This window comes from Pantherophis guttatus, chromosome 5, assembly GCF_059756535.1.
Source record: "Pantherophis guttatus breed Tessera chromosome 5, ASM5975653v1, whole genome shotgun sequence".
NCBI classification, from domain to species: Eukaryota; Metazoa; Chordata; class Lepidosauria; order Squamata; family Colubridae; genus Pantherophis; species Pantherophis guttatus.
In genome coordinates this window covers 99,960,531-99,983,410 of record NC_142067.1, presented here as the reverse complement: position 1 = coordinate 99,983,410, position 22,880 = coordinate 99,960,531, and the positions used below count along the sequence as shown (strand labels likewise).

The 22,880-nt window shown below is 35.0% G+C and overlaps 1 protein-coding gene across 5 annotated transcripts; it reads left to right on the top strand.

The window, feature by feature from the left end:
* The first annotated feature begins 2 nt into the window (after positions 1-2).
* Positions 3-21,898, top strand: SLC9D1 (solute carrier family 9 member D1). Of its 5 annotated transcripts, XM_060686601.2 has the most exons (14): positions 904-1,161; positions 1,483-1,720; positions 4,013-4,841; positions 5,526-5,705; positions 6,463-6,654; positions 8,662-8,790; positions 10,194-10,286; positions 11,788-11,974; positions 13,525-13,642; positions 15,356-15,551; positions 16,371-16,521; positions 17,254-17,333; positions 18,605-18,754; positions 21,202-21,898. In XM_060686601.2, exons 3-14 carry the CDS (start codon positions 4,320-4,322, stop codon positions 21,313-21,315), a joined length of 2,112 nt encoding a protein of 703 aa, XP_060542584.1. In that variant the 5' UTR covers positions 904-1,161; positions 1,483-1,720; positions 4,013-4,319; the 3' UTR covers positions 21,316-21,898. The 5 variants fall into 5 exon arrangements, with proteins under 5 accessions (XP_034275041.1, XP_034275034.1, XP_087751527.1 ...); XM_034419150.3 differs by lacking the exons at positions 904-1,161; positions 1,483-1,720 and adding an exon at positions 3-853; XM_034419143.3 differs by lacking the exon at positions 1,483-1,720 and having other exon boundaries at positions 837-1,161.
* Positions 21,899-22,880: the final 982 nt, after the last annotated feature.

Below are 22,880 nucleotides of genomic sequence, written 5' to 3'. Positions count from 1 at the left end.
GAGTCACCCGGGCACAGCCAGAGCTAGAACTACGTTACCCATGAGGCCCTCTGGCCTAACCCTCTGGTCGCATAGATTTATGGATAGACTTGTGCGCAGCCTGCAGCTTCCGATTTAATTTTATACAATTGTAGGGCAGGAAACAACGTAAAACTCGGCAGTTTAATTCTTTTTTTTGTTTTAATTTGATTTATATGCCGCCCTTCTCCGGAGACTCAGGGCGGCTTACAATGCGTTAAGCAATAGCCTTCATACTTTTGTATATTTATACAAAGTCAGCTTATTGCCTCCACAAACTGGGTCCTCAATTTACCCACCTTAGAAAGGATGGAAGGCTGAGTCAACCTTGAGCCTGGTGAGATTCGAACTTACAGTAATTGCAGGCAGCTGGTATTAATCACAATGCTTTCAGTCTGCTGAGCCACCAGGCCCACAATTCAGTTGTGACTGGACAGAAATACATGCTTTCTTCACCCAACCATGTCTATTGGTTGTGGTGGCTCCCCCTCGCCGCCTCTGGATTCCGTTCAGCGCTAGAATTAGGCTGGCCGAGGATGTCTGGAAGGACTTATATGGAAACTGCATATAAGCTTGTCTCACCTTTTTTTGCTGCTACTTGGATGAAAGCAAAATTTACATTTTGGAATTTTCCCTCGTTTGTGAGGGCAACTTTCTCTTTTCCGTGCCTGAAAAGAAACCTGGGGGGGAAAAAAAATCTCCACTCTAACTTTCCTACTTCTATATTACCGGACTAATGGTGTCGCTTCCCACACTTTCCCCTTCACTACATTTCCCACAACGCACCGCAGCCAGAGGCCAGGAAACTACAACTCCCAGAAGGCGCAAAAGCCGGGTAAGCGAGGCAGACGGCGGGCTAGGGTGGGCCGGAGTTGTGCCCCCTCCCCCGCCCGCCTCGCGTGGCCCTCAGCAACTCGCAGGGCGGCTGAGCGTGGGCTCGGCTGTGAAGGGCGGCGCCGTTCAACCGCCGTCCGCACCGATGGGGGAGGGCTGAGGGAGCACCATTGGGCACCTGAGAGAGAGGCAGGAGCAGGGCGGGGAGCGATGGGGACGTGGCTTGGACTCTCCTGGCTGGATGGATGCCGCCCGTCCGTCGGCGGAGCCGGGGGAAGGAGGAGGAGGAGGAGAGGGGCGAATACAGCGGTAGGTCGGATTGGAGGGGTTGAAGAAAGGTGAGGGGGCGGTGGCACCGTCAGGGTGTTTCTAGGGCAGGGAGAGAGGTCGGAGTGGGTTTTTACTCTGGTTTTAATTGGGAGAGTGGAAACAGGCCCAGAAACCCTTAAACCAGGGGTCTCCAACCTTGGCCACTGTAAGCCTGAAGGACTTCAACTCCCAGAATTCCCCAGCCAGCTTTGCTGGCTGGGGAATTCTGGGAGTTGAAGTCCTCCAAGGCTTACAGTGGCCAAGGTTGGAGACCCCTGCCTTAAACGACCCTCTCTTTTCCTTCCTCTTATTTTTCGGTAGAAATTGGCAAAGAGCTGCCGTTTTTTTTCCTCCCCTTCAAATATGCCCTGGAAAGGAAAAGGAGGCTTTTCTAACCTGGTTTTTTGTTTGAACCTGAACCTACCACTACGCTGGTGATAAGCTAATAATACGATGGGGGTTTCATTGCAGCACCTTCGCTCCCATTCAGCGGGCTTGGGGGGGAGGTAGGAGGAAATGCCTCCTGAGCAGCCTTTTTCTCCCTGTGGTGTTTTTTCAGGTATGTGGGTCAAACAGTGATTATCCTCCTCAAACTCTGCTGGCTTTGGGGGGGGGGGTGATGGTGGTGGAAGCCCACTAAAAGGCACCAGGATGGGAGAGGCTGGTTTTAGGTCTTACCCATGCTTCTGTGCTATATTGTCCTTTGCATAAATTGTCTTTCTTATAGGCCATCAATATTAAAAAGACAAGTTGGTAACCTTAAATGATTCTTGAAATGAGCTATATAGAAATGTATGTACACCTACCAATTCCTCTCCGTTTGCTTTAACTCAGTGGTTTCCAACCTTTTTTTGGCCATGCCCCACCTAAGCATCTCTAAAATCCTGATTCCCCCCCCCTCTAATTCTTACTATTCAAAAAGTGAACTCCTACTCACGTGGAGGAAGCTTAAAAGGTCATTAACTTGGTTTAAACAAGGTTTCAATTGCCCCCATTAAAAATCAAATTGCCCCCCTGTGGGGCGTTGGGAACCACTGCTTTAACTGGTGTTCTAATTAACATTTCAAAAATGCCATTTGTAATATAATGGATTTATTGCTTCAACATCTATAGTAATACCTTAAGCTTAGATCTGGACTCTGTTAAACAAATAACAATGCAAGCAGCGATCAAAGTTAATTAACAGCAGCTGACAATCCATAATTTTGATAAGTCACAGCCCAGTTTACTTTTTTCCCCAGTGTTTGCAAGATTAGTAGTGAGGATGGTTAAGAATTGTGATCTTGCTTGAAGATGGTCTTTTCTGTCAATGTTGAAAATGCATTACAAGAGTATATATAATGTATAATTGGTTATGAACTAAAAAAAATATATCCTAGCTATGAACTAAAAGGCTAACAAATGTGTATTCTAGAAGTACCAAAAATGGCTGGAATATACATATTTACTGTCACTATGGGAACAGGATAGTAGATGGGCAGAAGGCAACATCAGCAATAGGAGAGGAATCAAATTTGGACTGCACATTGTAGCTGTGCTACTGAAGATTGTAGGATGAAAACAGGCTAAAAATGCTGTAGAACAAGAAGATCTTGAAGGCATTGTCTCTGGTTTGACAAATATAAAGAAGGAAACTTTTAAGCAGAAATGTGAACTGTTCTAGTAAAAAAACCCACCCAACTGATAAAGGAAGGCAAGAACAGGGTAAGAAAAAGAAATATGACAAGTTAATATGAAATAGTTGGATAGGATAAGAACATGATAGGGTAACGGCTATAGGGAATTTAAATGCAAGAACTATACAATTTAAATTAAAGTGTATATGTGTATTGATCTTAAATATTTTACATATGGGGATTGGGGTACTTTTGGAATTTTGAGAATATGCTGTGCATTCATAATGAGGAATTATGAGTCTTGCCTACTAACTTTATGGCTATAATAGTGAACATTTCCCATGATGAGATTGCTTCACACTGTATCCTCCCCGCCAGCCTAAAAATAGTCCTTATCATTCCATTTCACTTATGTTTTGCACACAGATCTGGCCAGGTGGGCACATTTCTGAACAAAGCAGAGTAATCCACCATTTTTGATTTTCCAAGTAAGCCTGCTGGGTTTAGAAGCATTTTAAATAACAAATACGATATTAAAGCCCGGTGATCCGCTTTGTAGTATGCCAACTTCTCATTTAATTTTATTTCAATAAAGGTTTTTTTAAAAAATACCAAGAGAAGTGAGGTAGTGCGGGGAGATGTATACAGGTATTATAGAGGGTTGCTTAGAGAGGGCTGTAAAAGCACTATGAAGCGGTATATAAGTCTAAGTGCTATTGCTAGTGCTATTATGTACTTATGGTACTCTAAAATAATGTGAGGGCAGAATAAGATTTGGAAAAAAAATCAGGAAGAGCTTATCCTAGAAGCCCAGGAATGGGGAAAATACTGTTTTTAGATATCAAGGGTTATGTTCCATTTGTGTAATCAGTTAATTGTGGGTAAGGCTAGAGCTAAAATTCATTGTGACTGGATCCAGAAGCGGCAACACCCTTTTTTGTTTGTTTTAGCTCTTATACTTAGTTTGCAAAAGAATATTTATAGTTGGAAAAGATATATTGGAAAGTGGAAGTGAAGGAAAAACAATATGAGAGAAACAGAAAAGGAGAAATGAGAACCCTGTGGGAATGGCAGAAAGAAGTGAGGAGGGAATCTTATATAAGAGGATAAATTTTTAGTAAGGAACATTAAGAATATGAGAATATGTAAAGGAATATTATCCCTTTTTAAAGAAAACTTTGAATTTTAATTATTGTAAAAAATAACCATTTTACTTTTATTGTTTTAAAATACAGCACTGGTACTGTCAGTTATCTACATAAGAAGAAGCAAGCATATCTAGGCGAAAAGAGATTAGGATATTCTTCAGTTCAGTTCAACCTTTCAGTTTTGAAAGATGTTAACAAGTGTTATGTTTTGGACCAAAACCAGGGAAAGAAAGAAGGTATTTCCAATGCAAATGAATTTAAATGTGAACAAAGAAGAACCTAACCTAATTTATCCTCACGTTTGCCAACATTTGAATTCATATTTAATTCAGAGATCCTACAGTGTGTTATAGAGAAACACTCATTAAGTGGTCTTACTGTATGCATATTTGAAATGCAAAAGACTTACGACAGAAAGTTTGACATATTTTCTAAGTGGCATTCCACAGCCTGTAATAATAACTGGACAATGAGTGTAACTGGATTTATTTCACTATGGGTACTGGCCTTACTGCTTTGCTGCCAACTAATAACCCATGCAGAACACGAGGACATAGTGAAACATGCAATAAAGCTGCATCGTGGAAGAGGAGTTGCTATTACTCAAAAGAAACAGTGGCTTATAGAAAACTGCAGAAAATTATCTGGACTTTTACATCAGAAGAACGTGGTTCTCAACAAACTGAAAAGCGCAATAAGAGCAGTGGAAAAGGATTCAGGATTGTCATTGGAAGAGAGGACTTTTCAGGTCCACACATTCGAAATTTTTCAAAAAGAACTAAATGAAAGCGAAAATTCAGTCTTTCAAGCAATCTATGGGCTCCAAAGAGCTCTGCAAGGTGATTATAAAGATGTTGTAAATATGAAGGAAAGTAGTCATCAGCGGCTGGAAGCTTTGAGAGAGGCCGCAATAAAGGTAAGCTCTTTGGAACCTTCAAACTCTAATGTTTTACAGAGATGAAGCATGAACAAATAGCTAAACTCAAAGCTGAAGATATTACTCTTGCATACCCAACATTCAACATTGCTTTCCTTTTACAAAGGATGTGTAGGGTCTAACGATTACAAAAGCCTTTTAGTTCTGCTTGATCTGAAAGAACTTCAGCTAGAATAACCCAATACACCCTTCATTTTGTCCTTTCTGCCTGGGCAGAGGAAGGAAGCATCTTCCTCTCACATTCATGTGCGTGCTTTTCTCACTTTAAACTACAGCATAATATGATGGTTTGCTAGGCTACTTGTCTTGTCTCCCACAACTTTATACAACACAATAAAAGTATGCAAGCCAAGCTGAGCTGCTTTATGGGGAAAACAGTACAATACAAATATAATACATACAGTTGTGACAGTAGAAATAATACATGTTTTTGTGTTTTTTTTCTGTTCTAAATTAGACAGCTCTTTCACATCTTCAAAACAATATTTTAGAAATGTAAAGTATCACCCAATTTTATTGAGTAGTTTGCTGCTACTAATAGCTGAAGGCACAGAAAAAGCTTTCCTTGGGTTTTTCAGAAGTCAAAATTTTTCATTAAAGTCAAAATTTGACAAATCATTTTGAGCTTTGAGTAACCATTCACCTTTTAATATATTTTGACAGGAGGAAACAGAATATGTTGAACTTTTAGCAGCAGAGAAGCATCAAGCTGAAGCCCTGAAAAACATGCAGCATCAAAATAAAAGTCTTTCTATTCTTGATGAGATTCTTGAAGATGTAAGAAAAGCAGCTGATAGACTAGAAGAGGAAATAGGAGAACATGCGTTTGATGACAACAAGTCAGTAAGTTTATTTAGAAACTGTCTTTCTAGCTGTAAATAGGATAATTTATGTTTTTTTTTCTCATATTTTTCCAAAAAACAAGTTTCTGAAAGAAAACAAAAAGCAATTGTTCTATTCCTTGTTGGAATGTAATTTTTAAAGACTATGAAGTGTGGAGGAATACAAAAAATCAAAATATATTTCAGCACTATGAGGAAATAGGCAAGTAGTAAAAAGTAGCATAGCTGCGCTATTCTGTGTAGCTGTAAAAAAATAGCACAGTTACGTATCCTGAGGTTGAAAATGTGAACAGTAAAATAATAGATATTTAAGGGTAATGTATGGAATTTTATATTGAATATATGATAAATATATGATAAAGCAATATAAACTGAAAATATAAATTCTGCAGTGACTGTGCTTACCGGTATATATACTTGAAAATTATTGCATCCAAAAGCAATAGATGTATAGTCTGCATACTTTAATAGTTTTCATTGTTTTTCCTTTTTTTAAAAAATCTCAAAGACAATGTGGTAAAGAGATTTTTTTTAAAAAAAAAACAATTTATTTTCCATATTCAGCAAAAGGCTTCTGATATTTTTTTCTTTCTCAGCAGGCTCTCTGAATCGGCAAAAATCTGCTCAGTCAGTTCTTTGTGGGAGGATGGAAGGGAGCAGAAAAGAATAAAACTATATTTGTAAATAGGAGTCTCAGTCTCAGGACACTGAGTTTTGCCTTAAATAAATGAAACATTAGAATTTTATTTCATTGGCAGGTGAGAGGAGTTAATTTTGAAGCCGTTTTAAGAGTGGAAGAGGATGAAGCAGATAGCAAAAGAAATACTTCAAAAAGGGAAGTGGAAGATGATTTGGGTTTAAGTATGCTTATTGATTCACAAAACAATCAGTACATTCTTACAAAGCCCAGAGACTCAACCATTCCACGTGCTGACCATCATTTTATAAAGGTAAGCTGCTATAAAGGGATGAAAAAAATATTAAAAATATATCATTGTCTATGCATTTCTCTTTAAATGATACAATACTAGAAGTTCCAACAGAAGAAAACTGATTCAACCATGGTAAAATTCTGTGGTGAATCGAGAATTTCAATTAAGATTACTGAATTCATCTTATTACTATCTTCATTGATGTGCATTGTTATTTTAAGAGAAACTTAAGTGAAATAAGCCATAAAAGATTGTCTAAGTTTTCGCTGGATATGATATAAAACAAGTATTCTGAACTTTGTCTGTTTCTTTGACAGTCCAGTAATAATATTTATGTAAGTTGCCATTATATAACTGCATTTATATGCAGTCGTAATTCTTCTGGACTCAGCTTGATCATTCACTTGGGAGGCATCATTCAGTAAGAAACCTGGATTTAGCTATCAAAATATATTTGCAGTAAGATGTGGATGTGACAAGCAGCTACACTTGATGCATTTGAATATCCACTTGAATAATTTGGATTATATATAATGTAAAGAAACATAACTTTACTGTTAAATGTATTATTGATCACTGGATAGGCAATTTGATATGTAGTATTAAACTACAAAAAAGAATTTAACATCTGATATTTTCTTTAATAAAGGCAGCACTTTGATTTTTAGTCTCAAAAATTATGTTTACTTTTAAGGTAGGAAAATGCACTTTAAGTTGCCTTTGATATACTGTAGATTGGTCAAGAGGTCCTAGTTTTCATAGAAATTTTTGTAGATAATAATCCTCATATGTATCTAAGAAAATAATCTGTGACATCCTTTGTTGATGATCTTCTCAATGCTCCTATTAAAATATGCACAAGATAAGAGCCACTTTGTTCAGTATTCACAGAAGAGGCCTAGGAAAAGCAGAAGCTACCAAATATTTCTTCAGAGGTCATGTCAGTCAGTCCTTGGCTGAGCCCCTTCCTAGGTGCACTTCTTTCTCATTTTGGAAAATCCATCTCTAAGTGAAGCAGATTTTTATGCAAAAAAATAAAAGGAGAATTTGTTTTCCATGTTGCCCTGTATGATGAATCCAATGGCATCAGGATGGTGCTTAAATTATTACATAATCCTTTCAGATAAACCTTGGCCCCTAATATCATCTGACCTCGGTGAAGTAGAGAACTAAGTTTATATTGTAATAAATCATTGAAGTATGACCCAAATCACTTCATTTCAAAATCATTCAGCTAATTTTACATATAGCAAGAAATGATATGCTGGAGTTTCTAGATACTTACTTTAGAACCATGTTCTTCAATCTTCATGTCTTCCAGATTCCCCAAATCCCCCAAATTCTCTTTAATTACCATTGCTGGCTGAAGAGGTCTATGCATTGAAATCCAGCTATCTGGAAAATGTCAAGTTTGGGAAAGTTTGCTTTAAAATAAATCCTATTAAGATGTTTCCTGCAGGAAAAGACATCCAAAATTCACTCTTGTATCTATTAAAACTGTCCAGTTTAATTGTTTGTAACCTTCAATTAGGTGAAATGGTGCATCATAGGCCAACATTTTAAAATCAACATAGAACAAATGAGCTAATTTATAGAATAAATCCAAAATCAGGACCAATGAGTCGTATGGATTAAAATTTGACAAAGTTTTGGCCACTTGAGTGCTGCTACATTGCTATGTTACTGCAGTCAGCTGCAGTCACATGATTGTCATTTGCAACACTCCCTGTCAGCTTCCTACAAGAAACGTCAATGGGGAAGCTGGCAGGAAATTGGAAGTCCCATTGCTTTTTAACCCATCCATGATTGTTCTGTTAGGTAAGGATATGTCTTCAAAATAATGACCCAACAGGTCACAGGTTGTCTACTTTCAATTAAAGTGTCAGGAAAGACATAACACTAGAACACGATCAATAATAGATGGCGAACAATGATGAATTGTTAGTGAATTACTTTGTTCCAGGATGGGTTGCGTTGATTGCCTGGATCTTTTCATCAGTGGTGTATTTTTATTTTATTCATTAGGATATTGTGACAATAGGAATGCTGTCTTTGCCTTGTGGCTGGCTATGCACAACAATAGGATTGCCAACAATGTTTGGCTATATTATCTGTGGAGTACTTTTGGGGCCATCAGGTTTAAACAGTATAAAGGTAAGAGTATATTGGGAGGTGGTATTGTTCTTAAGATAAGTATCAGAATGCATCTCGAAAAATATATTTGTAAGAAATAAGTTACTCAGAAATTTAAATGGGATATTCTGTGTGACAGCATTTGAAAATAAACTTTTTATGTTTCAAGGAATAAAAGTTGAATTAGATGAAATTGAATGTTCGATTATAGGTAGTCCTTGACTTAAACCATTTGCTTAGTGACCATTCAAAGTTACCACGGCACTGAAAAAAATAACTTATGACTATGTTTCAAACTTATGACCATTGCAGCATCACCATGGTCATAGGATCAAAATTTGGAAGCTTGCATATTTATGATGGTTGCAGTATCCCAGGGTCACGTAATAACCTTTTGTGACCTTCTGACAAGCCAAGTCAATGGGGAAGCCAGGTTCACTTCACAACTATGCTGCTAACTTAACAACAGCAATGATTCACTTAACTGGGGCAAGAAAGGTCATAAAATGAGACAGAATTCACTTAACAACTATCTTATTTAGCAACAGAAATTTTGGGCTCAATTGTGGTTGTAAATCGAGGACTACCTGCAATATGTATTTATTATTTGAATGTTAGGAGTTGGGCAATATTCATCCAAAATTGAAAAGGAAATTATTTTAAGCAATGAATTTTTTTTATTCCAAAAAAAGGATTTTTGTAAAATAAAAATTTAATCACTATAATTTCAGTAAGCATATAAAAGGTCTGAATTAAAATAGTGTTTTATTTAATGTAATTTCCTGTTTAATTCCAAGGTATATTATTCCATTTTAAAAAATATGTCCTGTTAATAATAAGCACTAGCAAATAAGCACTAGCAAATAAAGTAATATATTTGGCCATTATATAGATTTTTAAAAAATTATTACAGAATACAGGTAGTCTTTGACTTTCAACCATTTGTTTAGTGACTGTTTGAATTATAATAGCACTGAAAAAAGTGACTTATGACCAGTTTTCACATTTATGACTGTTGCAGCATCCCCATGATAAAAATTTGAGCACTGGCATATATTTATGACAGTTGCACTGTCCTGGAGTCATGTGATTACCATGTGACCTTCCCCGCTGACTTCCAACAAGCAAAGTCAATTTGGGGAAACCAGATTCCTTTAACGGCTGTATGATTCATTTAACAACTGTAGTCATTTGCTTAAAAACTGGCAAAAAAGGTTCTAAAATGGGGCACTTAAAAACTGCCTTGCTTAGCAATGGAAATATTAGGCTCAACTGTGGTTGTAAGTTGATGACTAACTGTATATTAGAGGCAAATAAATATGGTTATTGTGATTAGATATTTTTTTTTAGGAATTCAGTCCAGTTGAAAATTTTAAGCAACTGTTATAATAAGATTGTAGCATACTGAATAGAATGTTTTTCAGTCAATTGTGCAGGTAGAGACATTGGGAGAATTTGGTGTATTCTTCACACTGTTCCTGGTTGGTCTGGAATTTTCTCCTGAAAGGCTAAGAAAGGTATTGTTCCATCAAACTTATGTACATTAGTACTATAAATTGTTTTTAGATATGGAACCTAGCATATCTGGAAGAGCATTAGACTCATTTCCATTGATACCTGATTTTCAAAATGAAGGAATTGTTTTGCATTGTCATATGAAAGGCAATTTGGTGTAGTAGTTAAGGCCATCAGGCTAGAAACTTGGAGATCATGACTTGTAGTCCCGCATTAAGCACAAAGCCAGCTGGATGACCTTGGGCCAGTGACTTTCTTTCAATCTTGCCAAGAAAACTTCAGGGACTTGTCCAGGCATGTTCTAACAATTGGACATGTTTGAATGGAAGAAAAAAAGTGTCATATAAGCATGTATATAACTCAAAATCTGAAATCTATAGTAGCACAGCTAAACAGTCCTTGTCAAATTAGTAAGAATTTAGCAAAAGAGAAAGCTTAAGACAATTAAAACTGATAGTAAAAAGTAGGTTGGATCTAATTAGAAGAATCTGCAAACAGAAGGGTACTTTATATATACTGCAAGGATATGATTTTCCATATATGGAACTCCCTTTGTGCAGAAGTGAGAATTGATTTTTGAAGCACAATGAGAAGTGATGTTGGGAAGGTTTTTTTAGGGGAAAAAACGGCAGTTCTTTTCACTAATCTCACCTTCCTCAACTGTAAACCAATGAGATTTTTTAATGGAAATTTGGCAATGTATAAATAAATACATAAATGTTATGCCTTCTAAACATGTAGATCTTAGTTCCCAGATTTCCTCAGGTCATTGTCAAGAATTCTAGCAATTATGTCCACACATCTAGAAGACATCAAGGTTGCTCATGAGGTTTGGATTGGATTTCTAAAGTTTGGATTGTAGGTTGGCTATCATTTTGCAAGAAATATTACTGATTAACAAAATAACACGTGTTGTCATTTGTATTTTAAGTGCACCTACATGTGCCATATATTACAGCATTGCTATTATTCCAAAATTTCAGGATCCAAATGTTGGACCCAAATATAGTAGTATTTGAGACAGAGATATAATGATGATAGTAATAATTAGAAGGTTTGAGCCTCCCTAAGTCTTCGGAGGGGCGGCATATAAATTTAATTAATTAAATTAAATTAAGACAGATTATTACCAAAATGGGCTGCTATGTTTAAGGCTATGACTAGAAGAAAAACTTCCTTAACATTGTAGCCTTGTTTTCTTTTGGTAATAATAAATTTCTTTGAACCTTTCTATTAGCTTAAAATCTTTGAGTTTTCGCTGAAATACAGATACCCAAACTTTGAATCGGTGAAGAAAAAAAGGTGTTGGACTTTATGCTGTTTGGTATTTTGAATGTCTACAAACATTGGCAACAAAAATAATTTTGAAACTCAAAAGAACTTTTAGCTCAAACTCAAAAGAACTTAAATAGTTGCACACTTTTTTACCAGGCTTTCGTATTCCATTGAAAATAATATTGGAAAATGTTAAAATTCAATTCTATGTTACAATTATTCTTAAAGGTATGGAAAATATCTTTGCAAGGACCTTGCTACATGACGCTCTTGATGATTACATTTGGCTTACTCTGGGGGCATTTGCTACAAATCAGAGCAACTCAGAGTGTTTTCATTGCTACGTGTTTATCATTATCAAGCACACCGTTGGTATCTAGATTCCTTGCAGGGAGTGCTCGCGGAGATAAAGAAGGTAAGTCCAGTGCAACTTTTTCATTAGAATACAAACATAGGCACATATAAGAATTTTAAAAAGGGATGTAAATAGTATTTTTGATTATTATTTTTTTGCTGTATAAAAGTGCTTTTAATTGACAGTTAACTTTGAAATATTATGACAATTTTGAACACGAATGCTCTTAGTTATTCCAATCACATATATTTCTTTATTCAATCTATCAGTTGATCACATTTTATGTGAAGAACACTTTGTGTTAATGTTTGGTGACACCAAATCTATGTTGCTGTTAATGATTGAGATCAGTAACTCATGTTATGAGTTAATATATATTCCTTATATATGGCAAACATATTTCTTGATGTTGTCTTGTACTAAATATTGTCAGCACTTGTGGAATTGAAGCTTTGTATTTCAAATAGTACCAGGCTTGATAATTTTGCAAATATATGATGTAAATAATCTTCATAAACTCAAGTTAATATAACAATGCATATAATTTTATATTTAGTGAATCTTTGTTTTTTTCTCTGGCATTGGCAAAAGTTTAAAGTAGTAATGAAACTAAATTCTGGGTCATAGATATGACTGAAAAAGGATTTTTCACTTCTTCTGTAGTACAGAAAGCTGGAGTCATTCAATTAAGGTGACTAATGAAAAAGCTAATTCAGTCCAGTCCATATACTCACTTTCTTCAAATACATATGGTTGAACTTTATGTATTTTCCATGAAAAGAAACTGGAAATGGCTACATTGAAATAGTTCTATAGTCATCTTCTATGTCTCTCATATCTTGTCAAGAAGTCTCAGTTTACTTTTTGAAGACTTAAGATTCCTCTTATCTATTGAAGTCTCTATAGATGCAGAAAGAATTACACAATTTCATGTATTTTGTAAAATTGCACATGAAGCTTTTGGCTTGGCACAGAAACCTTACGAAAGAGTAGTTAGATAGCAGAGAGGAGGATACCTATTCTTTCTGAAGAGGCCAGCAAGCTACTTTTTTGCATGTTCATTTCTGCACTGCTACTATAGATGGTGGCATTAAAGTAAGAGAAGTTTTTCTTCCCCTTCTTTAGGAAAAAGGAATAGAAAACTGAAGTGTGACAAATAAATTACTCCTTATTTGTCATGTATGTTTATCTTTGCTCTCATTTTATTTATCAAATATCTTTGAGAAATCACAGAAAAATATACAGCATAGGATAGTTTTTGGAAACATCAATGGATTGCAGCATATAAAATGGAATAGAAATACGACTCGAAATCTGAGGAATGGAAGCAGGCACCTCCTTTTACTGTTTTTCTGCATCCTGAAAGGGGATGCAGAAACCCAGACCAGCATTTTAAATAAATGAAATAAAAGAGGTTTTTAAACATGTACAGAATATTAAAACTCCGCTTGCTTGAGGGCAAGAGAATAAAAGGTAATTGATTTTTGGATACTGAAAGTCACACATACTAAATACAGATATTTACATTATCAGTTAATTTTGAAAATAGACAATTTTTATTAAGTGAAATGTTAAGTTTCACATTACAGTGAGTGTTTCTTGCCTAACAGGTGAAATTGATTATAGCAGTGTTCTCCTTGCAATGTTGGTGATGCAGGATGTACAGCTTGGTTTATTCATAGCTGTCATGCCAACTTTTATTCAAGCCGGATTTGGCACACATTCCAGGTAATGAAGCTAAGCTGTTATGTTGTTCATTATATTTTTATCTTGACATTTTGCAAAAAAACTTGGGTAATATATATGGAGCATTTAATTTGTTATATCCATTACTTCACATTAAGTAATCAATTTGCTATAGATCTTCAGATCCCATGAGACCAACTCTTGGGGGAGCTTCTGATACTGTTATTCCTGCAAAAAGGTAAAAAAGGGGAGGAATGAAACTAAGAATAATCAATAGTAAAAGTGAAGAGGGTCATTGCAAGAATGACAGAAACTAATTTACCTAGGAGAAAGAATTCCCAAATCTAGAAAAAAATCAGTGTTGCTAAAAAAATTGGTTGATATTATGGAAACATTTATATAAACTGACATACCAGACATGTATGTCCTGAGTGGACTGTTGTAATACGCTGTACATGGGGCTGCCTTGAAGAATATCCAGAAGCTCAGCTGATGCCGAATTACACATCTGCCCTGTAAGCTCACTTGCCAGTTTGCTTCCAGGTCCAGTTCACGGTGCATGAGCCAGATTATTTGAGGTGCCACCTCTTCCCAATTATACTCTCCATCCTATTAGATCCAACAGAAGAGGTATGTTGTGGATCCCGTCTACTAAGAAGTTACATCTGACAAGACCCATGAGTTGGGTCTTTTCTATTGTGGCACTCACCCTTGTAATGTCATTTATCCCCCTCCCCCAAGTGAAATTGGCCCTTTCTCCTATCTTGGAAATCCCTCAAAACCTAACACTGTCATCAGCCCTGAGGATCTCAAGAGAATGGTGATCCTAAGGTGGATTCACTATTCATAGTATACAGTGTTCTTGCCTAGCCTTTTAAAATAATATCAATGTTTTTAATGATAGAGTGTTTTAATATTGTTACTTTATGATCGTATTGTATGCCACAAACAGCCATAGAAGACCATATAAATGTGATTGATGGATAGATTTATAGTTAAAAGTAATGATCTCTTGACTGATCAAGTTTATGCTCCTGTTAATTAATCCCAATTAGTATTTGCTTTTTAACCGCATCTCTACTGGCTCTAGTTTCTGTTCATAAGGAGACCTGGATCCTTTGTACATGTACTATTACCAAGGCAGGAATTCCCAATCCTGTCCCTGTACCTTACATATTTTTTCCACACAAATGCAGAATTGGCATTTCTCCCTGTTAAATTCTATCCTATTCATTTCAGTTCATTCCTCAAATATATCAAGATCTTTTTTGAAATCCTCTTTCTTTCATCGTATTAGGTACCCCTCTGAAATTTGTGTCATCTGAATTTTTTTGTAATTATCCCATCCAAGTATACTCAGTATTTCCTTTCAATCTGAAGTGGAGCTTTTAATGAGAATTTATTTGGGGTATGGTGAACTTTATTTGTCAAGATTAAGAGAAGTAGAAAGGGAAGGCAATATTTGGGCTAGATGCATGTCTCTGGAAAAGCTACAGGTTATTCCTGGAGACAGGAATAGTTGGTTGGTATGTATTTGTATTTACTATTATTTTTAAATGTCAAATCCAACTCAGAAACGTTTATTCTTTGATAAAAGTACAACATAAAACAGTTACATCTTAAACTCTTCTCTGAAATCAATGTTTTTCTTTTAGAGTAAAATTACAAAATATATATTTTGGATAATACATTTGTAATAAGAAATAAATTGAGCAATTTAGAAGCATGAGATTGATACTGGCTTTTTTCTCCTAGCATTATCAAAGAAATACTAAGGATATTGATGCTGATTGGACAAATCCTCTTCTCCCTGGCTGCTGTTCTGCTTATATGTCTTGTTTTAAAGACTTACCTGATAGGACCCTACTACCGCAAGTTGCATATAGAAAGCAAAGGAAACAAAGAAATTCTAGTTCTAGGGATATCTGCTTTTGTATTTCTTATGTTAATGGTAATTTTTACAAATATTTATATTTTTTGATGTGCTGTTTATATACCATAATTTATTATACTTGAAAACTTATAAATAATTGTAGATGAAAATATAGCTTTCAGTCATAGAAGTTAAATCTATAGGAGGTTGAAAACTGTTGATAAATGTTTGGCATCTAATAATTTCCAGTTTGATTATATTAATGCATCATATAAATGTGAATTCTTACAAATTGGATCTGATAAGCCCAAGTTGGTAATACCTTGCTGATCTTGAAAAGCTAAGCAGGGTTAACCTGGCTAGAAGTTAGATGGGAAATCAGCAGAAAATAAGCTGTAGGAGTTAATAGGAGTTGAACTGGGATAAGAGGACACCTGGATTTCTTCAAATCAAAAATAGGTAGTCCTCAATTTACAACGGTTCACTTAGTGACCATTCAAAGTTACAACGGCACTGAAAAAAGTGACTTATGACTGTTTTTCACAGCCAGAAAAGGATATTATATCTATATGCTCTTTGCAGGAATACCTATCTGATTTGTTACTTCAAAAAATGGATATTATACTCTTTTGAATTTAAAATAGGAGATTAGGTCTCTGAGTCCATAAGATTTTGCATAACTCATTGTCGTGTTGAAGTTAAAGTTCCTATAGATTTACAGTCACGTAATTGTGTGTAGAATGTAGTCATCTATTGGGTTATGTGCAACATTTTTATTGTAATCTTAATTATATAATCTGATATAATATTAATAAAAGTGTACATTAAATGTACGTTATCTCTGTGAAAATAAATTAACATTCAGATTAATCTTGTATATTTCCATCTTCCTAACAGCTCACAGAGCTATTGGATGTTTCAATGGAATTGGGATGTTTCCTGGCAGGAGCACTTATTTCTTCTCAGGGTCACATGGTTACTGAGGAGGTTATATCCTGTATTGAACCAATACGTGACTTTCTTGCTATCATATTCTTTGCATCTATAGGTAATTTATTACAGAATCATATAAATTAAATTTAACAAATATATTATTTATTAAGCATGAAGCATAATACAAGATTTCTAAATCTAGGAAAATTTCTAATGCTTTTCTGGAATTAGAAATGTCTCATGTAGAAGAAACAAGAGTAAGAGAAACTGATAAATAAAAGTATATGGACTGCTTATTGCAATATTAAATTTCCACCTTTTTTGGAAACAAGTTTTTTTTAATGTAAACAATGGATCTAGAGGATAAATGGTAGCAGCCACCACTACCTCTTGTTCTTTTCTACATTTTAGCCATTTATTGGAACCATGTTGACACCTTACCGATATTTTCTAAATTATATTTTAAACAATTATTAAACCTAAACACTATTAAAACCTTAGAAAATGACTTAAAACCAGGTATTCAAAAATGTGATTATTGATTAGCTAGGTCTAGGACAATTTTGCCAAAAAAAGCTGAAGCAAAAAAAAAATCAGTAATAAATTAGAGAGACAATAATCATGAACATACTCACTCCCCCAAGGATTACAGATCAGGGCATTTTCAGAAAATATTTCTTCCACAAGAGTGTTATACTTAAGACCAAATATTGATGATATATTGTCTTGCAAAGTTTTGGAAATGAAGATCACATATTTTTCCATTTCAGACTTGGAAAAAGCCTGATAATATTGTCAGGAAAAGTAATGAGAAGCATTCCTTTTATTATTATTTTTTCTTTTGCAGGTCTTCATGTATTTCCCACTTTTGTAATATATGAACTCACAGTCTTGCTGTTTCTTACACTTTCAGTGGTGATAATGAAGGTATTAATATTTTCTAATAGGACTTGGTGTTAAATGTAGATTTATACTCTGTATGATTTCCCCCCCCCCACCCATGCGTGCCACAGATGTTATATATAGCAGACAACTGGCAAAAATAACCAAACTTCCTAGTATACTGGTATACAATGGGTGTCTTTTCAGAAATCCTTGAAAAAATAGAGGACTGGCATATAATTTAATACTCTGTTTTCACTAATGCTATTTTAATAATTTGATGTTATTAAAAGTATCAGTTGTGGGCACTAAAGTACAGGATTGTGTTTTACCTCTGTTGGTAGGTGTTGAAAGTATGTGTCAGGTATATGTTAGAGATATTTATAGATTTATATATTATATAATTATATAGTATAATTATGTAATATATAATAAGACATTTATAATGAATGCATTGTTTTGTTCATTCTTTCTCTAGCACAGGGGTGTCAAACTTGCGGCCTGTGGGCCAGATGTATCACATGCTGGCTCCGCCCTTGCCCGGTTTAGCAAAGGGGGAAAAAGTCCTGATATGTCACGTGATGACACTGTGACGATGCGGGTTTACACAATCTGCTCTATACAATCAATACAATCAAAAGTATGAGTTAATTGAGAGCGAATTGGCTGTTGAGTATTTCACTATTTCTTGCCAGGTTTTTTTTTTTTTAGCTGTAAACCTACAGCTTAAATCCTATATCCTCTGAAGCTGATAATGAATGATTCCATTCAAACATTTTTGCAGATAGCACTCAAAACAACATGCCGTAACAGACTAAGATGTCAATAGGGAAACTTGATTTGTGCAAACTAAACTTCAGGAGGCTATGTCTGCTTTATTTTAATCCATATTTTACCTTCCTGTTCTATGTATTACAATCCAGAACTTAGTTCAAGGTTGTGCTTTCTCTCTTTTTCTTTATGGAGACATCTGGAGATAGAAGACTGCAGTACATACTGACTTGTATAAGAGATCACAAAATGCCATTTGTGACAATACTAGCTCTTTTAATATGTGTCAACACATTAAATATGTGTCAACACGTGTAAAAAAGAAGTGGGACTTGGAACATGCAGTTATGGACAACTTCTTTACTTTTTTTAACACTCCCAAATGGCTCTGGAATTACTTGAATTAGGTTCTATCATTGAACTCTTCATATCAATATAGTTCATTTATGACCTCTTCATTTTGGCTTTTTAAAATTTTTCATTGATTTTTTAAAAAGATAAGTTTGTTTGTTCCACTGTTTTTTCTAAAAACTCTCTCTCTTAAGTTTTTCCTGGCAGTACTTGTCCTTTCTATGATTCTTCCAAAGAACAGCCAGTATATCAAATGGATTGTATCAGCAGGCTTGGCTCAAGTCAGCGAGTTTTCCTTTGTCTTGGGAAGTAGAGCACGCAGAGCTGGTATAATTTCTCGAGAGGTGAGCTATGATTGACAGGGTTTTTTACAATTTGAAGGATGTAATAAAATGCTAAACTAGACAGTATGTAGTTTCTTCTGTCACTTTATTTTCAAGGAACAGCAACAAACAGACAAGTACAGTTGATTAATCTTTTTCTTGCAAACTACTGGTAGTTTTCCACTAAAAATATTCTCCATGAAAGACTGGATGCAAAAAAAAAAAAAAAGGTGGTGGTGGGTGGGTGGAATCTTTAAAAATGGGGGAAAATCTATCATAAAAGCTACTTGTGGGAAGGGAGTCTTAAATAAGCTTATAGTCACCTTGTTGCAGTTTGCAATTTCTCAGGACAGTGTTTAGTTTTACTACAAGTTTTAAATTTTCAGTCTTCATTAGTTTCCCTAGTCACATATATGACTTCTCAAAACTAGCACACATCAGCTTCCAAGTTCTGAACAGTGTATTGAGAAATAATAAAACTGTTAGCAAAGTATTAGAAGCAGACTTCAATTTCCATAAATAAAAAGTTTGTCATTTGGAAAAGTGGTGTGGAGGATTGCAGCTCCAGATGGGGAGACACTTAAGTGATTTTTATCTTCCCACTACATTCCTCTGGACTTCTACAGGTATTCCTCAACTTACAAGTTAGTTGTAACCGTTTACAACTAACCGTTCAAAGTTACAATGGCACTGAAAAAAGTGACCTATGACCGGTTTTCACACTTACAGCCATTGCAGCATCACCATGGTTATGTGGTGGTTAAATTCAGATGCTTGGCAACTGGTTCAGATTTATAATAGTTGCAGTGTCCTGGGATCATGTGATCCCTTTTTGTGACCTAACAAGCAAAGTCAAAGGGGAAGCTAGAATCACTTAACAACCCATATTACTAACTTAGCAACTGCAGTGATTCACTTAACTGTGGCAAGAAAGGTTGTAAAATAAGGCAAAACTCACTTAACAAATGTCTCACTTAGCAGCAGAAATTTTGGGCTCTATTGTGATCATACATTGAGGACTGCCCGTATTGACATTGTTCCAGAGGATTCAAGACATTCAGGGGGAATAAGTGAAAGCTGCCCCTACATTTTCCACTGGCATGAGTCAAGAAGGGCAAAAATCACGTATGGTTTCTTAATGTAGCTTAAGTTTTCATTGTCGTATTTTCTGCTCTGAGCAGGAACATCATCTTTAATATTCTTAAGTAGTGTGCCTGGTTATGTATCATAACAGGCTTTGGGCGTTACTCTGCCTAGAACAGATTAGTAGATTTGGGGTCGGAGATGGGGGGGCAGGGAGGCTGAATGCTGTTCCTTAGCTGTTCTCATGACACAGCATCAGCAGCTCTTTAAATTATCTGATATTTGAATCTTCTTAAAACTATGGTAAGATAGGATTGCTGACATTTTAATGATCTGAAGTCTATGAGAAGTGGAAAATTTAATGACATGAATACACTCTGAAGGCTAATACTGAAGTAATGGAGCAGTTCTGGAGTCTTTGAATAAAAATAAATAGGATTGGGCTAATAGATTAGGACTGTCTGAAAGAGTTTATAATCAAGCTGTCCAGAGTCATTGACTGATATGGGTGGCCATAGAAAAATGAATGAATGAATCAATCAATGAAATTATGAGGAAACTAGGAAAGGAATGGGACACAGATCGATCCATTCAACTTTTATATAATTTTTATTCAAATTTACAAATACAAAGATAAAAAATACACATTAAGAATTTTAAAAGAAAAATTAAATTAAAAAGTGAAGTGCAAGGAAAAAATACATAGAAAAAAGAAATGGTTTCCCACTTCATCAAGACAACTACAAACAATTTTAATAACTTATCACTTTCTCTGATACTACAATAAAAGATCTTATTCTTTCTTGTTCATTATCAACAAATTCTTAAAGCCCACTCATTCAATCCTAATCAAGAAAAGTCCATTAAATATTTTGTTCCATTTTGTATCAATGGCTCTCTTCTCTAATTATAATTGTTAGTGTCCATTTAAAGAATCTGAGCCATGATGTCTCTAAACAGTCTCCTCATGGGGAATATATATGGGTAATCCACAGTTCTCTTCCTTGTCCATTTGCTGGCTTTTCATTCTGCTCCAGTTGTTGGCTCCACTGTATGGAGCACTGTTTGCTATTGCTTCCCTAGAAGGCCATTCAAATAAAGAAATGTAACACAGAAAATAGTTTCTCATTATGTCCTTGTCCCATCAGCAAGACAAAATTGCATGCTGACATCTCCTGTCTTGGAGTGGTCATTGCCAGGACATATCAGAATACGAAATTTTAAGTATTCAAGCTGAACAGGTTGTCCAGGTGTAGCACAATTTCATTATTTTTAACAATGTCAGTTAAGTTTAATGTGCTCCTGACTTAATGTTAACTTTATAATGTGCTCGACTTAAAATGTAAATAAAAAATGTAAATAACATTTTATTTTCCAATTTCTAGGTCTACCTCCTTATACTGAGTGTGACTACTCTAAGTCAGTTGCTTGCACCAGCACTGTGGAAAGCTGCAATTATGAAATGCGTACCAAGATCTGAAAGACGATTATATTCCTGAAAATCTTTAGTTCACGTGCTTCAGAAAAGGAAATCTCTTCAGATAATACATTTCATATATGTTATTTAGCTTACTACAAGCCTTATACTGGTTTCAGTTCATGAAACAAAAATGTAACATTTTTCATAATACATTTTGATTTTTAGAATACTGAATATCTGTTAAATAGATTTTTCCAAAATTTGGTTTATTTTTTTAAAAATCTATGAATCCAATAATTAATGTGCCTTTTAAAGGATTATTTTACAGTCCATGCAGCAAATTAACAATTATAGTGCCTGTGGTACTGTTAAAGAAAACCACCCAATTAGTATCTAGTCAAACATTGGTCACAAAAGTTTTTTTCAAAGCAAATAAGTTTTCATTCAAATATAGGTTTTAAAACTGCTCTCAGAACTGTAAATTATATTCCTAAGAATATCTCGCTGCATTATTTTTAAAAACAATTGCCTGTAATAATGATTTATTATTATAATGATTTGTGGTCTGAAACATGGTTAATAGTGATCAGAAAAATTTCTAGTATGACTACCAACATCTTTTTGTACTGATAACTGTTAATTAAAAGTGTTCTTGGGGGATATTTAAGTTTGTAGTTCTATTCATTGGATATATAGCAGAATTAGAATTTGCTGTCATGAACTGGCCTTTCTGTATAAATAAATGATTAACTACTACACATTTTCTTAAAATGAAAAAAAATCCTTAAATTATATTGCTCCATAGTATACTGCAGTGTTACTTATTAGAAATAAATGCACTGGTTATTCACTGAACTCAGCTAAATTTTTAAAAACTGGCATCCTAATAATGAATTGATAATTCTGCACATTCTTCACTATAAGAGTTTATTTATTAAAACTGTTTTCAAAATATAGATTAAATATTACTTTCTAAAGTTACAGAAGGTATCTGTGAAAATTGCAAACTGAAATTTTGTTTCTGGATGTAACATTGGAAGTGAGAAACCTGGAGAATACAGGTAGTTCTTGTTTAGCAAACACAATTCGAACTGGCAACTCAGTCATTAAGCAAAGTGGTCACTAAGTGAAACTGCAACTGTCTTTAAGATTTTACTGAGCTTTCCAGACTAGTGAAGCTTGTAAATGCAAAGGTTGGTTTTTTCATCATCTTCATAACAGTGACTAAACTACCTGTACAGGTAATCCTCGACTTTTGACAATTGAGCCCAAAATTTTTGTTAAATGAGACATTTGTTAAGTGAATTTTGCCCATTTTATGACATGTCTTGCTATACTTAAGTGAATCACTAGTTGATAAATTAGTAATCTGGTTGTTAAGTGAATCTGGCTTTCCCATTGAGTTTTCTTCTGAGGTCGCAAAACATGATCTTGGGACACAACGGTAATAAATATGAACCAGTTGCTAAGCATCTGAATTTTGATCACATGACCATGGGGATGCTGCAAAGGTCCTAACTAAAAAAGTCATGTCATTTTTCAGTACCATTGTAACTTTGGTCACTAAATGAATTGTTTTAAGCCGAGGACCACCTGTATTACCTTTTCTCCAACTTAAAACTTGTACAGAACATTTGTGTTGTA

Bases quoted from the DNA above. Each gene is read 5' to 3' on its own strand.
- SLC9D1 (XM_034419150.3), top strand. From the start codon at position 4,320: ATGCAAAAGACTTACGACAGAAAGTTTGACATATTTTCTAAGTGGCAT. The intron at 8,791-10,193 runs GTAAGAGTATAT...AATGTTTTTCAG, and splicing joins CAGGTTTAAACAGTATAAAG to TCAATTGTGCAGGTAGAGAC. The intron at 18,755-21,201 runs GTGAGCTATGAT...TCCAATTTCTAG, and splicing joins CTGGTATAATTTCTCGAGAG to GTCTACCTCCTTATACTGAG.